The sequence below is a fragment of the Gossypium raimondii genome, chromosome 10 (genome assembly GCF_025698545.1).
Source record: "Gossypium raimondii isolate GPD5lz chromosome 10, ASM2569854v1, whole genome shotgun sequence".
Lineage (NCBI taxonomy): Eukaryota > Viridiplantae > Streptophyta > Magnoliopsida > Malvales > Malvaceae > Gossypium > Gossypium raimondii.
In genome coordinates, this window is record NC_068574.1 from 33,443,314 (window position 1) to 33,459,724 (window position 16,411).

Genomic DNA, 16,411 nt, shown 5'->3' on the forward strand with positions numbered 1-16,411 from the left:
AATCAAAAATTGATTTGGATGAAACAGTAGGTAGATTTAAAATATGAACCGGTCTTAATCTCTAACATTTAAGTCTTGAGTTTGACTCAATTCGACCGACTTATGTTTTACTTATATATTATATTATTTTTATATATTATGTAATTTATTTCACATAAAATAAAATCTAAAATAATATATAATAAAGCTATAATGTAAACGCTAATAAGATGATAAGTTGTCTATATTTCATATTTTATTCAAAGAAGAAACAAATTAAATTATCAAATAATAAACTTAAAATATCATTTTTTTCATTAAAAAAATTAAAAATAATATCACGAGCTTAAATGGGTTTGTATTGGTCATTATAGATACACTTGGACAAAGTTTCAAAAAATAAAAAAAATATTACATTTGAAGTAAAAAGTGTGAGCTTAACTGAGCTTGAACAAGCATGGAGTTAATGCTTCACATATATCGAATCTGACCCATGAACAACTCTATCTTAATCGTATTAAATTTTACATTTTGAAAAATCTTGTGTCTATAGAGTATATCTTTAAATTCTCCAATTATCAGTACTTCTATTATTCCTAGACTTGCCCATGGTTGAGCTGCAGCATGGTTCTAAAAAAAATTGAAGCTTAGACCTTGGTCTATCCAAAAACTCGTTCACTATTTAAAATTAATAAAATATTAATAAGATTGTTATATTAGTACTTTATATATTTTTATAATTAAATTTAATGTTAATTTTTTTAAATTGAATTCGGTCAAACAAACTACTTAACCCATAAACAAGTTTAATTCCTTTCATCCTTATCTGTTTGTAATATGTTGGATTGTAAGATTGTTGTAAACACACATGTTTTCCTTTATTGTTGGAATACAATTCATTCTTTATTGGGAAAGGAAATTCTAATTAATTTTTTTCCTCTATTGTTGGAATATAGTTCATTCTTTATTGGGAAAGGAAATTCTAATTAATTTTGGACATTATTATCTACAATAAAAACCATGATGGTCGATTTCGCTCCATATAAGTTGTATCGGTCAGTATACTTCATTTCAAACATAAACTAGAGGTATATAGCATAAGTTTCGTTTTGGCTTAAATTCTAACTTTTTTGGCTTGTTTTGTCTGTTTGATGAAGTTGAAGTTGAAACTTGTAGAAGAAAAAAAACCTGCAGAAGAAGAAGATTAAAGGTGAGTTTGGATGGGTGGTGCATTTACCTGCAGTTAGTATAAAAACAGCAGTAACAGTAAGATTATGTATTGTAATGTGAGACAAAATGTAAGCTAAACGCAACGCACCTCCACTGTCCATCTAAACCCACTCTAAATTTCGAAAAGATAAAGAAGAAGACTAAGTTGCGAGGAAGAGAGGGGAAAGTAAAGAAAATAAAGAGAATAAAAAAATCATTAAAAACTCAAAATTTGAGGAAAGGAAAGAAATTGACATTCAAAAAGTTAAAAGAAATAGTAAACAAAGCATAAGGTTAAACACATCATATGCACTAGTTTTGGGTTTTCACATGATTCGAAAAAAATATTAATTTAATATACAAATCTAATTAAATAAGAATTATAATATATTTTAAAAATTATTTATATTGATAATAGTTTAAAATGCTAATAAAAATAAAATTAATTATTGTAAAAATATTATTAATAGTAAAAATAATAGTATGATATCTTTCAAAAATAGTAACCATTACATATAAAATAATGATAAATAAAACATACAACTGATACTGATATATACCAATATCAATAAAAAAAAAAACAACTCCCTTAATACAAATAAGAGGGAAAAAAACAATAACAATTACTTCATCGAGATAGAAACTAAACGAATTTTCCAAGACAAAACTAGATTAATAATTAACAATCGTGGATGAAGAAACTTCTTTTCATCCAACGGTTGTCATCAATTTGACAAAGTCATCATAGTTGACCTGACCATCACCGTCCAAATCAGCTTCTTTGATCATCTGCTCCACCTCTTTGTCGCTTAATTTCTCACCAAGATTGATCATCACATGCCTTAGCTATATATAATAACCAAAAAAGAATTTTTATGTAGTGAATACAAATAGTAAAAGAGAAATAAGGAAAAATAAAAGGCATCTTTTAATTTATAAAAAAATTATTTTAACTTTTAATAAATTTTTATTTTTATTTTAGAATTGTATTTTCATCAAATAACCTAAAATGAATGCAAAATTTAACATTTTTTAAACTTTATTTATGTGTATTGACATGTTTTAATAAATTTTTAAAATTTTAAAATTTTAAAAATATTTTATAAATTAAAACTTATTAAAATTATTAAAAGTATAAAATATATATATTTTAAAAATTTAAAATTAATTAAATGTTAACTTGTGTATCTGCATCAACAAAGTTCACAAGCGTTAACTTTTCCTTTCATTTTGAGGTGATTTGATAAAACACAAATTCAAAGGTTAAAGAAGACGAGGATTAAATGAAAGGTAAACTTGATTATTTTGTAAAATTGAAGGGCCAAAAGGTGATTATACCAAAATAAGAATAAGATAAAATAAACTGGTCTGTATCCATAAAACAAGAGAAATTTTCATTAATTTCTCAAGCGAATAATACATGTGATTATGAAGTTTTCAATTATTTTCAGAAGTTCAAACTTGTAGTTATTATTATTATTAATAATTACACCACATAAAAAATACACCAAATTCGACGATAAAAAACAAATAATTTGAAATGATTGAAAACGTGTGAATAAAAAGATATAACACAGGTATATTTATATATTGGAAATTGCATAATATATACCACCTGCTAATTATATTTATTCAAACAAAATTATTCGGATGTAAAACATTGCAAAAATAACGTCTCATTTAACATATGATTTCTTTCATTTGTATCCTACTTTGGTCATTTTTGTGTCTCTTCTTTATTCTACCATATGCCAGCTATCAATGTAATGTTTGAATAGATTTTCATTGATAGTCAAATAGCAAAGCAAAAGCTCCCTTTGCCTTTGCCATGTGATATGAGTGCAACACTATTATTTAATTAGATTTTCATTGATAGTCAAATAGATTTTCATGTGAAATGTGTGCAACAGTATTGTAACCCAAGTCAAAAGTTCTCCTTTAATTTATAGTGTTTTTAATAAAAATAATAATATTTGATGCATTTCGCTACATAAATTTTATGTACCATTAATAAATTATAAATGCTAATAATTTTATTTAAATATAATTAAACATTAAACTTAACTATTATAAATAAATATTAATACTTTTGTAATTTAGAATCTTAAATCTTAAATTTAAGGGTTTAGAGCTAGAATATTGGGTATAAGGTTTAAGATCTTTAACATTTATTTTATAATTAATTATTATTTAATTATATTTAAATAAAGTTATTAATTTTTATTTATAAGTCGTCCACTACTTTTTTATTTAATGATGATTTATTATGTTATTAAACACCGATGATGCATGGGATTTATGCACTCAATTTGTAAACTCCCACAATCAATATACCATACATTAGCATTCAAATGTTGGGTTATAACTTGAAAGGAGTAATGTGGCATTTAAAAGAAAAGCAGGAAAATATTGCATTAATTAAAACAAAAAACCAAGAAAAATATATTATAATTGACCTCATTAGCTGAGATGTACCCATTTTGATCTTTGTCAAAAACCTTGAAAGCCTCTTGAAGTTCTTCTTCTGCATCAGTTTCCTGGTTTTTTGAGGGAAACCAAACAAGTTCAATCTTTTTCAGTTGTTTTGCTTATTTTTCTAGTTTTTAATTTTCTTTTTTCTCATAATTTTATTTACCTTCATTTTCTTGGCCATCAAGTTGAAGAACTCTGCAAACTCAACAGCTCCATCGCCATCAGCATCAAATTCAGTGATCATGTCGTGGAGTTCTTCTTCTGTGGGATATCGGTCCAGTGAACCAATCACCATTGCCAATTCTTCAACGGTAACGCAACCTAATAAACATGCAGCATTATAAGCATGAAGTACGAAGGGAAAAATGAAAAGGATGAACTAACCATTCCCATCTTTGTCAAACAGACAGAAGGCTTCTTTGAACTCAACAATCTGTTCTTCACTTATAATATCTCTCATGATTGTTTGTTTGGTTCCCGGGAAGAAGAAGAAAAAGAAAAAACCGTCGAGAAAACTTGGGAGGTTTAAGAGAGTGTGAGAGAGAAAGGAGTATGTTGTTGAGTATAGCTCAAGCTTAGCGGGGTTTATGTAGAATTCCAATGCAAGGAATTGTTTTTTGTTTTTTTCTTCATAAATATAAATTTAGTCTATACTCATTTTATCATTTCGTCTATTTTTTAAAAGTCATTTCAACTTTTAAGCTTTAGGTAAAACTATTAAAATTTTAATTGTATTGATACGTGAACTCATGTGGCATTTTAAATATATTTCATTATTAATATGAATAAATTTTTAAAACTTTTATCAACTCTTTCTAATTTTATTTATTTTTAAATAAATTTTTAAATTTTATAAATTAGATGTAAGCTGTATTGTGAGTGACCACATTAATATAGTTAAAATTTTAATAGTTTAGTCAATTTTATGTTAAAATAAAGTAATTTAACTAAAATTTAAAAATTAAGGATTAAAATGACCTTAAAAACAATAAAAGTTAAAATAATAAAATAAATAAATATTAGTAACTAAATATATTATTATACCCTTAAAAGAAGTAGTTTATATTTTATAAGTCAAATCAGGCTTATGACCTAAGTTTTCTTTGATCTTTTGAAAGAGATTATGACCTAAGTTGTTCTCACGCTACTTCTAACTTCTATCTCTCTTCTCCAACAATACCGTTTTTAATTAAAACAAATCGTATTGTCTTGTTTATATACATAGTAGTGGTTGAGAGATTGGAAATTTAATTTTATATTTTTAATTTTAAGAATTTAATTTTTATTTTTAAAATTTTAAAATTTATGTTAAAATTTTAAAAATATTTTATTAAATTTAGATTTATTATTAAGTATTTTTGTTATATTACTATAAAGTGAGTTTTTTAATTTTAAAATGTCACACTAATAAATTAAAAAAATAAATTTAATAATTGAACTCAATTTTGAAATTTAAAAGTAAAGTAACTAAATTTATAGAAATAAAATATAAAACTAAATTTCAAATCTATAAAAGTACAAGTGTGACGTATTTTAATTTATTCAAGGAGAATTTGATATACGGTCAGAAAAAGTTCTTACACTTTTCAGGCAAGTTAAGAGTATGAAAAGTGTATTATAAAATTTAATAAAAATAAAAAAATTAATTATATAAATAAATACTCTATTTGTCACATATAAAATTTTAAAAATTCACTTACAATAATTAAACTAAAAATATAATGATAAAATATGTATTTAAATATTTTCTCTTCTGAAAAGGACATTGGTTTAATAATAAAAAGAAAAGAAAGGTTTGAGATTAATTAAAATGGTAGGCTGGATTCTACTTGTAGAATAGTGGGGCATTAAAATTTAAAGACAGCTGTGAGGGTTTGAATTAAACTAGTAAAGCATTCCAAGAGACAAAGTATAGGGAACTGTGTACTCTGTTTAACCCTAAAAACCGCATCAATACTCCAATATTTGAAAAACATAACCATTTGCCTTTGAAACCAAAAAAACAAACATTTCTTTTAGGTTAAGACATGAAATATAATAATATTATTAATATGAAAATTATAAATTGTGTGATTTTATATATAATTAAAGTAGGGATCTAGTAAATTATAAAATGTCGATAAATAAAGAAAGGAAGTCTACATGTGCATGGCTGCGCCTGGTCTTACTATTATTTTTGAGATAATTACTCCAAACATCTTTAAATTTTAAATTCCTCTATAAATTTTAAAGCAGTCTAATTGAATTTTAAAATATTAATATTATATTAATTATGTCTTTTGTTAGGCTACATGTTCATTTTGGCATTAAAGGTTGGTTTAGATTTAATGTACAACATATTTAAAACATGTAAATTGTGACCGTGTATATACCTATCAGAGGTAAATTTAGAGGGGCTAGTATTGGATCCGGCTCTCCCTAAAATAAAAAATTATTATTTAGGTCTTTTAAATTTTAAATTAGTAAAGTAAAATTGTACTTTGACTCCCCTAAAATTATAAAAATTCTATTTAATCATTTAAAAATTATAAAGATATAGATTATAAAAAATTAAAATTTTATTCGGCCCTCCCTAAAAAATTGTTCTGCCTTCGCCCCTGATGCATATTGTATAGACAATTTGTTGAGGTGTTTAAAAAATGACATTGTGAATAGAAGTTAAAAAGGTTGTTTTCTTAATATGTTAGATCAACTTATTCATATAGTAAGTACACACGTGTTTATAATTTAATATGTTAGATCAACTTATTCATATAGTAAGTACACACGTGTTTATAATTTGATCTACGTGTTTTAAATATACTCTATGCCATATTCAACGTCCAAACTAACAACTAGGCTAATATGGAAAAATCTGATTGATACGATACGGTACTTTATAAAATGTTTTGGAATTCAAGGAGTGAGTGGATACCATTGAAACTAGCTCTATTTGTTTTTATTTCTGAATAGGAACAGAAACGGTAACCTTGAGTACGGTTGTACACTGAAATGTTGAGTAATTAAAAACTTGGAATATAATCAACTTGCCAATAAAATAGTGCAGTGAGTTAAGGAGTTTACCTACTGGGGCTTTTCAGATGAATATTAGATATAAAACTCATCAGATCTGATACATTCAAGTTTCATCAATGATTGTATGAATGTTGTTTAGAATTGGAACTTGGTGACAATAAATATCATCTAAATATATCCCATTGACTAATGTATTTATTCTTTTTCTAAGCTCAACTTTTATCACTTTTTCAAAGTTCCAATCTAAACCATCCAATTCTTCTTCCTTTTCCCTAATATTCTTTTCATATAAACCCACCAAACAACTTGCAACTGCAAACCCGCCGGTTTGTAGTTAATAGTGAAAACCAATGCGTTTCATAGTCCTATATTTTATTTTGAATGTCTCCACGCTAGGATTTGAATTTCCTTCGCTCAACTCACATTCATTCAATTTCAGTAATTGCTTATAAACCAACATAAATATAAGTTCAACAATGATCACTATTACAGTTACCAATTAAAGAGAAATATAGAATAATAATGTACCCATCCAGCCCGGGGAATATTGGGAATTACACACTCACTCGAAGGTGAAATTTGTATATTCACCCATCTAGTTCGAAGATTATTAGGAGTTACAAGTTGCACTCGTTCAAAGGTAAGATCTGTATACACCTGGCATTGTCCACAAGACACTGTCCACAGGGTTTTAGGCCACAAATCTCAATCATGAATCCAGTCCTAATCTCATACCAATTACTTATATATTTGAACTAGATACAACTTCATATTGTTTTCAATTTCAATTCTTTATCAATCCCTTATAAGCACTCATAATTCATAATTGATACTCAAGATCACATCACATTTCAAATAGGGAGGTAAAGAATATACTTGAGAAAACTGACAACCCAATCAAAAGGATTGGAGCTTGCACCTTAAAGATGCATTATGGGCCTATCGAATGGCCTGTAAAACGCCTATAGGTATGTCCCCTTATTGATTGGTTTTTGACAATCCATTACACTTTCCTCTCGAGCTATCACACCGAGCATATTAGGCCATTCAACAATGCAACATGAACGAAACTGGAGAAAATAGAAAGTTGGAATCGTAAGAATTGGAGGAAATCTGAAATGACGCCTATGAGAACTCGCAAATATAAAAAAGATAAGACTACGGCCTTTCATGATAAGTGCATTCATCGAAAGATTTTCATAATTGGACAGAAAGTTTTGTTATGTAATTCTCGTTTGAAATTATTCCCCAAAAAATTGTGCTTTAAATGGATGGGGTCATTTGTTGTTATTAACATTTCAACAGTTGAAAAAAAAAAAAACAGATACCAAAAAGATTCTTAAAGTAAATGGTCAACGCTTGAAGCCTTTTTACGAGGGTTTTCTAAAGCATAGTGTCAACATTATAAATCTAGAACTTCCGGTCTATGAAGACGTGATGTCCACTAAATTAACTAAAAATTTGACTAAGGTAAGTGCACCTATCAATTAATAGTATAACTATGTTGAGCACAAATATCGTTCCCTCGAGGATTACATTTCCTAGTACCTAATAATTCAAAGAATTAATTAAAACTAAAATTAATTGGCTAAATTAACTACGAATGCGACAAAGAAATAAAACATAAAAATAATCAAATATCAACCAATTGACTAAATAATACCCATGTAAGAATCCACTTAAAATTCATCTAAAATTCTCAATCCAATTTATTCAATTTATTTCCTTAGTTTCCCTGATTTTAGAAATCCCAAACTTATGTTAATCTCTTTCGAATATAAAAGCAACTAACTCTATGTTGATTAATTGAAATTTCTTTCTAATTAAAACCCCTATTGTCGCATTAATTCATTTATATGGATTTCCCTATTAGATTTGATTCTAATCCTGTAGATTTATGTCGTCCTATTTCTAGGATTGCATGAAACTCCATTCAACTACGCAAGATCTAATCATAAGACGAGTCTATTCAACCTCAAATTCATGCACATCAAGTATGGATTAAAATCCTAGAAATAATAACCCAAGAACAATTCAGAATTCATAGTTGAAAACAAAGAAACTAAGATTTTATTGCATAAAACTAGAAATCAAATAATAGAATTCATCTTTGGGTTCTCTCAATCAAAATTTGCACTTACTGAATTTGGTGTATAACTTGTTTTCTCGCAGAGTCCTAAGCACAATCTCTAGATGTTCTTATGATCCTCCACGCTTTTAGAGTAGACCAAAATATTATCGATAAAGACAACTACAAAACGGTCCAAATAGGGTTGGAAGACTCTATTCATCAAATCCATGAATACTATTGGAGCATTCGTTAATCTGAATGACATCACTAAAAACTCATAATGTCCATAACATGAGTGAATGCAGTCTTCGAAACGTCATCACCTTTAATCTTCACTTGATAATAGCCAAACTACAAGTTAATTTTGGAGAAAACAATAGCTCTACTTAGTCAATCAAACAAATCTTCTATCCGTGGCAGTAGATACTTATTCTTTATGATTACCTTGTTCAGTTGGTGGTAATCAATGCATAAGTGGAGAGTCTCATCCTTCTTTTTCATGAACAAGATTGGCGCACCCCAAGGTGAAACACTTGGTCGAATAATTCCTTTATCCAAGAGATCTTGTAGCTGCTTCTTCAATTCTTTTAACTCCAAATGTGCCATCCTGTATGGAGCACAAGATATGGGCGCAATATTTGGCTGCTTCTTCAATTCCTTTATTCACCTCTTGGACTGGCCACTTGCCTAAGAGTTCTTTTGGAAACACATCAGAGAACTCCTTCACAACCGGTACTTGGCTAATGTCCTTCATCGTCTCAGTCGAATCCGTAATATACACCAAGTATGTGTTTGTGCCCATAATTATAAACTTTCTAGCGGATATTGCCGAAATTACACTACCCACCAAACTAGTCTGTATGCCAGCCAGTAACACTTCCTCTATTTTTGCAGTTAAAAGACGTACGCCTCTGGCTCGACAGTCTATTATAACGTTGTGTCTAGTTAACCAATCCAACCTAAGGATAGCATCGAACTTGTAACCTCTCAAACCCGGCCTAGACGTTATGGCTAGATTGAGAAGGCTACATTAGCCACTGAAATGGCTAAGCTAACTTACGTTACTTTTTAAGACTTTAAATAAACTCATTTTAAAGAAAACCGTAGTTATACTTTGAGTTAGCTTAAAAGCATTCATTCATTAGGTCGTGCATGCTTAGGATTCATTTTATTGTTAATAGTGTTGTTTTAGAAAAATCGTTTGCTTGTCGTTCTTCTTTAAAAAAAAAACTCTAAGTTAAACTAATGTAGCGGAAAAACCATTTTTCAAGTCATTTTGGAAAATTAGTTACCTTATCGATTTGTTTTTCAAAAACAGTTCATTTGCAATGTAGTGGAAACTAGGGAACAGTATCAAATTTTACTTAAGCCTGATATCATGCATTATCCAGTTATTATGCTTGAGTAATTTATGCATGCAAAAATTCCCAAAAGAAAAGTTACCAAGCCACAGACCAGAAATAGTTAAAAATTACAGGCCAAAACCAATAAAGACTTAATAATACTTAATTAAAAATAATACTAATCCGAGGTCCAAGTTGATTCTCCGAATGTCGAGTCCGGTCCTAATTTTGAGGTTTACCTGAAAAGTGAGGTTATGAAAAGCTCAGTGTGAGTCGAATAATTATTTAAACGGGCAAAAACATCAAATACAATGAAACATATTAGCATTAACAGAAGAAAATAGAAACATCATAGCAATTTCATGTCATTGCATAGCCATTATCAAATTGATGTCAAACGGTGTATGAACATAGGTCATCATTCATTTGAGTAACAATCATTAATTTCGATACCATTCAATACAACAAATATAATGTGTAGCATAAATCAATAACATTCGAATATGTCGTGTACATGATACAATGCAAAAAGGTTCCTACCCATACCATCCACTACACACCAAGAGTTCTCCAAAACCCGTCTGCCAAACTCCAAAATATTATGAGCATTGCTCGATGTGGTAAAACCACTGAATAATTAATAATGCAGAAAATCTGCCGAATATCAAATAGTGCGATACAATCGCCAATAACATATAATATGCGATAAAATCGCCAATCCTCTCGATACTCCAGGTGCAGTGCACTGACTACAAATAATGCGAACTTAATATGCGGCTGGTACTCCACGGAACTCCTCCGTCAACCACAAAATCTCAACCCAATGCATATGCAATATGTCACACAATCTCATACATAATCATATCTCAATACTTTTCACATTCATTTGACATACTCAGCATGTCCTCAATAATCACATACTTTCAGTAAATGGAAACAGTGTTCCGATCTTTCAAATTACCATTGTGTTGGTATCAATCAATATCGTTCAATTTTACATACTTTACGGATTTTCATTGTGCATATATAACACCCTTTTCAGTACACAATATAACAAATATCTCATGCGTTTAAATCATACATAAGATTAATATCTTAATACATTATATCATTCAATCAAATATTCTTATATCTCATAACTCAAATATGTAATTACAAACTCAATCAAACATTCATACTATCAAACTAGCAATTTTGCCAACATATTAATCTTTTAAGGCTCGAAACATACCTGGTTCGGCCACTCACAAAATTAATAATTTGGCTATTAAGAAAATCCAATCAGTAAGCCAATTTATCATATATAACATGATATTTAACATTTTCAAACAAATTTATGAGTTTAGGACCCACACCTTATTTTTTTGCTTTCTCGCAGCACACTAGCGAATCTTCCAATTTTCTTTAATAATTCCTTAAACGAACCTAAACCAAAATTAAGTATAAATTAAATCAATTACCATTAAACCAACCCCCAAACACCCACTTATGAGTTCAAACCAATCGTTGAAATTATAACTATTTTATGAATCCAAACTAGTTAGATTCCTTACACTGTATCGATGCAAACTGTACGTACAATCATTCTTCGCCTTTACGAATGATTCGGGGCATTTGGGTCAGCACCTAATTCAATAATATACTTGAAAATCAGTATCTAATTAATTATTAAATTCATTAATTTAATTAATTCATAACCTTTACCCAACAACTATGTCGAAATAACAAACTAGTTACCCTTAATTGCACTTACACTTCACGATTTGTGGAATCCGAATGGCCAATCGATCAAGAACGTTTTTTCCTAATTGAAATGGGTTTAAAATATTATTAGAAGGGTTTAAGAACTCAAATTAATTCTGGAAAAATATAGGCAAGAACCAAGAACCAAAACAACTCCCTTTAGCGCACGCACTACCACCCATGGTGGCCAGGATTGGGGCTAAATTTTAAAACTGTTTGAGATCTCATTAAATTCTAGAAAATACCTTTGAAATCATTTAAAATCCCCCAAATTCCAGATCTAAAAATTTAGGTTTTGAATGGACAAGATTAATTAAGAAATTGAAGAGAGAAGAGACCTTACCCAAGCTAGTCAAGAGAAACGACAATGACACTTTCTTGGCAATGTTTGGGATCGATCTTGGAGTTCAAGGTTTCAGATTTGGGGTTGATTTTAATTAGGAAAGATGACAGAAATATGGTGGAGAATATTTTAACAAATCTTGTGGCAAAAATAAAAAAAGAAATAGAAAAAGAAAAAGAAAAGAAAGAGATGGTAAAACTAGGTGAAGGTGACGACAACAATGGAGGAAAAGAAAAAAAATTAAAATCAAAGGGAATGAGAGGAGGAGAGGAACGACTAGGGAAATGAGAAGAAGAATTAAAGACTGATTATTAGTGAAAAATTAATATTTATAGCTAGGTTAACTAGACTTGGATGACCCACACACTAAAACAAGGGGTTTTTGTCAAAAAATTAAATTATTTGCATGAGAATGGAATTAAAGTTAGGACCTCAAGGATAAATTCACTAATGTTTAACCATCAATCCAATAACTCATTCTTGATATAATTTTCATTCTTGATATAATTTTGAAATATTTATTTTAAAAAACAAGGCATGTCACATACCATGGTTTAAGTCAAAATTTGCAAAATAATAAAACTGATGCGAGAGAAGAGATTTGAACTTAGGTTTCAAGAAATGTTACACTAACACTTAACCAACAAACCAATACCTCATTTATTTCCTAAAAATGCATAGATAACTTAAAAAATTAAGGCATGATCACTCTCTCTCAATTGACAAACCCGATTCTACTAACCCTCAATTTTTGGGATGTTACAAAACTCATGAAAATTTAGCAATAATAAATTTGCCAAAAAGATTTGTTCACCAAAAGTCAGTGGACAATCTTTGATTACTCTACTAACCACTGTAATTTGACCAAGGGGGTTCGCCACCAACACGTTTGTCTTAGAAGGAACAAGTTAAACACAATATGCAATAGGAGTAAGATCTACTTCAGAATACACAATCATATAATACCTCATTCTCCATAAATACTTTAGTATATTCTTAACTTCTTGCCGGTGTCGTGGACCTAGATTCACTTGATATCGACTCACCAACCCCATTGCGAAACAAATATCTAGACGTGTGCGCAACATAGTATTCATGAGATTTCTTACTGCGGAAGCATAAATAACCTTTTTCATGTTTTCACTTTCTTTTGCTATCTTAGGATAATCTCTAAAGAAAGATGAAACCTCGATACCTCGATATAAAAGGTTTAGTTCCCTTATTTGAATTGGCCATTACATAACATTCCACTATTTTGTCTATGTTAGTATTCGAATTCCTAGAAAAAAATTAGTTGCTCCCATGTAACCTCCCTAACCCGGCCTAGACGTTATGGCTAGATTGAGAAGGCTATATTAGCCACCGAAATGGCTAAGCTAACTTACGTTACTTTTGAAGACTTTAAATAAACTCATTTTAGAGAAAAATTGTATTTGCGCTTTAAGTTAGTTTAAAATAGTTCATTTATTAAATAATCTATACTTAAGGCTCATTTTATTATTGATAGTGTTGTTTAGGAAAAAAAATTGTTTGCTTGTCACTCTTTTTTGTAAAAACTCGATGTTAAACTAGTGCAGCGGAAAAACCATTTTTTAAGTCATTTTGGAAGCTTAGGGAACAATGTCATTTGAAATGCAGCGAAAATCAGGGAACAATGTCAAATTTTACTTAAGTCAGATATCAGGCATTCCCCGTTTTTATGCTTGAGTAATCTATGCATACAAAAATCCTCAAATGAAAAGTTACCAAGCCACAAACCAGAAATAATTAAAAAAAATTACAGACCAAAACCAATAGAAATTGATTAATACTTATTAAAAATAGTCCGAGGTCCAAAGTGATTCTCCGTGTGCCGGGTTTGGTCTTAGTTTCGAGGTTTACCTGAAAAGTTAAACACTATTGGGGGGCGAGCTCATGAAAGCTTAATATGAGTCGAACAGTTATTTAAACATACATAAATATCGAATACAGTGAAACATATTTGCTTTAATAGAAGAACAGAAAACCATCTTTGAAATTTCAGATCATTACATAACCGTTATCAAATTGATGTCAAATGGTGTATGAGCATTGGTCATCATTCATTCTAGTAACAATCATTAATTTCGATACCATTCAATACAACACAACACAACATAATACATAGCATAAATCAATAACATTCAAATATGTCGTGAGCATGATACAATGCAAAACGGTTCCTACCCATACCATCTGTTACACACTACGAGTTCCCCAGAACCTATCATCAGAACTCCAAAACATTATAAGCTTAATTCCGTTGTGGTTAAAACCACTGATAACAGTATGCAGAAAATTCTGCCAATAAAAATGCAGACAAGCTGCCAGTAAAAATGTGATAAATCACCATTCCCTTTGATACTCTAGGTGTAGTGTATTGACTACGAATAATGCAGACTTAATATGTCACACAATCACATACATAATCATATCTCATTACTTTTTACATTCATTTGGCATGCTCAGCATGTCTTCAATAATCATATACTTTTTGTAACACCCCAAACTCAGCCTAGACGTTATGGCCAAATCTGGAAATGTTATGTAAAATAGTTATAAATCTGGCTTTCGCTTATTGAAAAACTTCGTGTATCTTTGCTAATTAAAAAGCCATTTTATATGAAAATGTTTGTCATGCTTAATAGTTAAAATCATTAATTATTTTTATTTTTCTAAATAAATCGAATAATTTGCAGCGGAAGTTCCTAGGACGTTACATTTTGAAAAATCGAGTTTGTTTTCTTAAAAATAGTTAACCGCAGAAACCTAGTCATTTTCTGAAAAATCGTTTTAACAAATGTCATGTCAAACCCAAATTAAAAGTCCAAATCCAAAAATAAACCAAAATGTCCAGAGAGTCCAAAAATTAAAAAACTCTCAAAATAGAAATTTAAATAAGCGAAATTTATGTAAATAAAGTTTTATGAAAGTGTGGACATATCTGAGCTCCCGTCACACCGACCCGCCTAAGTCTGAGGGTTACCTGAAAGTAACAGATAAATAAAGAGTGAGCTTTATAACTCAGTGTGTAACTAATAGAAACAAAATCACAGATTGAATACATAATCGAACAGTTACTGACGAATGTCTTATGCAAAACCAGAGTCACATACAAATTACAATCCTACCCTCATTCGCTACACACCATCTCCAACCATCCCAACACATCATCTGGGGTATAAAACACCCACCCAGCCCTACACACCACTTTGTGTCCTTATGACACTTTTCAGAAAAATCGCAGCAGTACAACTAGTAGAATGGCAAGTTAACGCCTCACACAGAACACTCCCTCCACATAATATATAACCCGCCCCATAGCCAGATACAAATAGAATACCAAATACAACAGAATAACAAATACTAGAGTATATATATATCATGCATGCTCGTCTAACAAATATTGAACATGCTTATACATAACATATCAAACATATTGCATCACATTGCATGCATTTAGGAATTATTTACGTCGAATTCATACAAACAACATAGCAAATTTCATGCTTTAATGCTTATATAACACATACCGACCCCACGGAAGGCCCACAGTCGATCGGGACGACATGTATGACCCTAGGGAAATATTTTAAAATTTGGGCCCACATGGCCTGGCACATGGCTCACACACGCCTAAAATGGCCTAGACCGTGTGTCTCACATGGCCTCGTACACGGCTTATCGCACGACCGTGTGTCACACATGTCCTACCACATAGCTTGGCACACAGCAGTATGGCGTCAACAGGCCCTAATTTTGGCTTTCGCCTTTTGCTATTTTTTGGGTTTCTCATTACACACCTGGTATATTTCTAATGCCGATTCAAATACGAATAATCCCAGAACCTAATTGACAATTAAATGAATCATGAAATCATGACTAAAAATTGAACCTAATCTAATAAAACAACCCTTCATAACACAACCACGTCCTTACCGGAGCAAGAACAACTATTACGCAAATTCTAAATTGTTGGAGGGTTGCCAACTTCCTCTTGTACTACTCCTAAATTGCTTTAAAAATAACACAACATCACTAAACTAATTAATGCAAGCATCTTCCAACATGACTACAAATAGTGCATAAAATACTGAACTTAAATACCTTACCCTTGGATTAGCAATCAAGGAATCACAAGCTATTGCTTCAAGCACTAACAATAGCCCAACAAAACAAGAAACAAAAGACAAAAGAACGAAGAAGAAAAGAAAGAAG

General features: G+C 30.1%; 1 protein-coding gene across 1 annotated transcript; it reads right to left on the minus strand.

Annotated features, from left to right (window-relative positions):
* Positions 1–1,824: 1,824 nt before the first annotated feature.
* LOC105775919 (calmodulin-like protein 8) lies at positions 1,825–4,178 on the minus strand. Its single transcript, XM_012598412.2, has 4 exons — positions 4,045–4,178; positions 3,824–3,981; positions 3,645–3,725; positions 1,825–2,034 (listed from the first exon to the last, which is right to left on the minus strand). Exons 1-4 carry the CDS (start codon positions 4,118–4,120, stop codon positions 1,897–1,899), a joined length of 453 nt encoding a protein of 150 aa, XP_012453866.1. The 5' UTR covers positions 4,121–4,178; the 3' UTR covers positions 1,825–1,896.
* Positions 4,179–16,411: the final 12,233 nt, after the last annotated feature.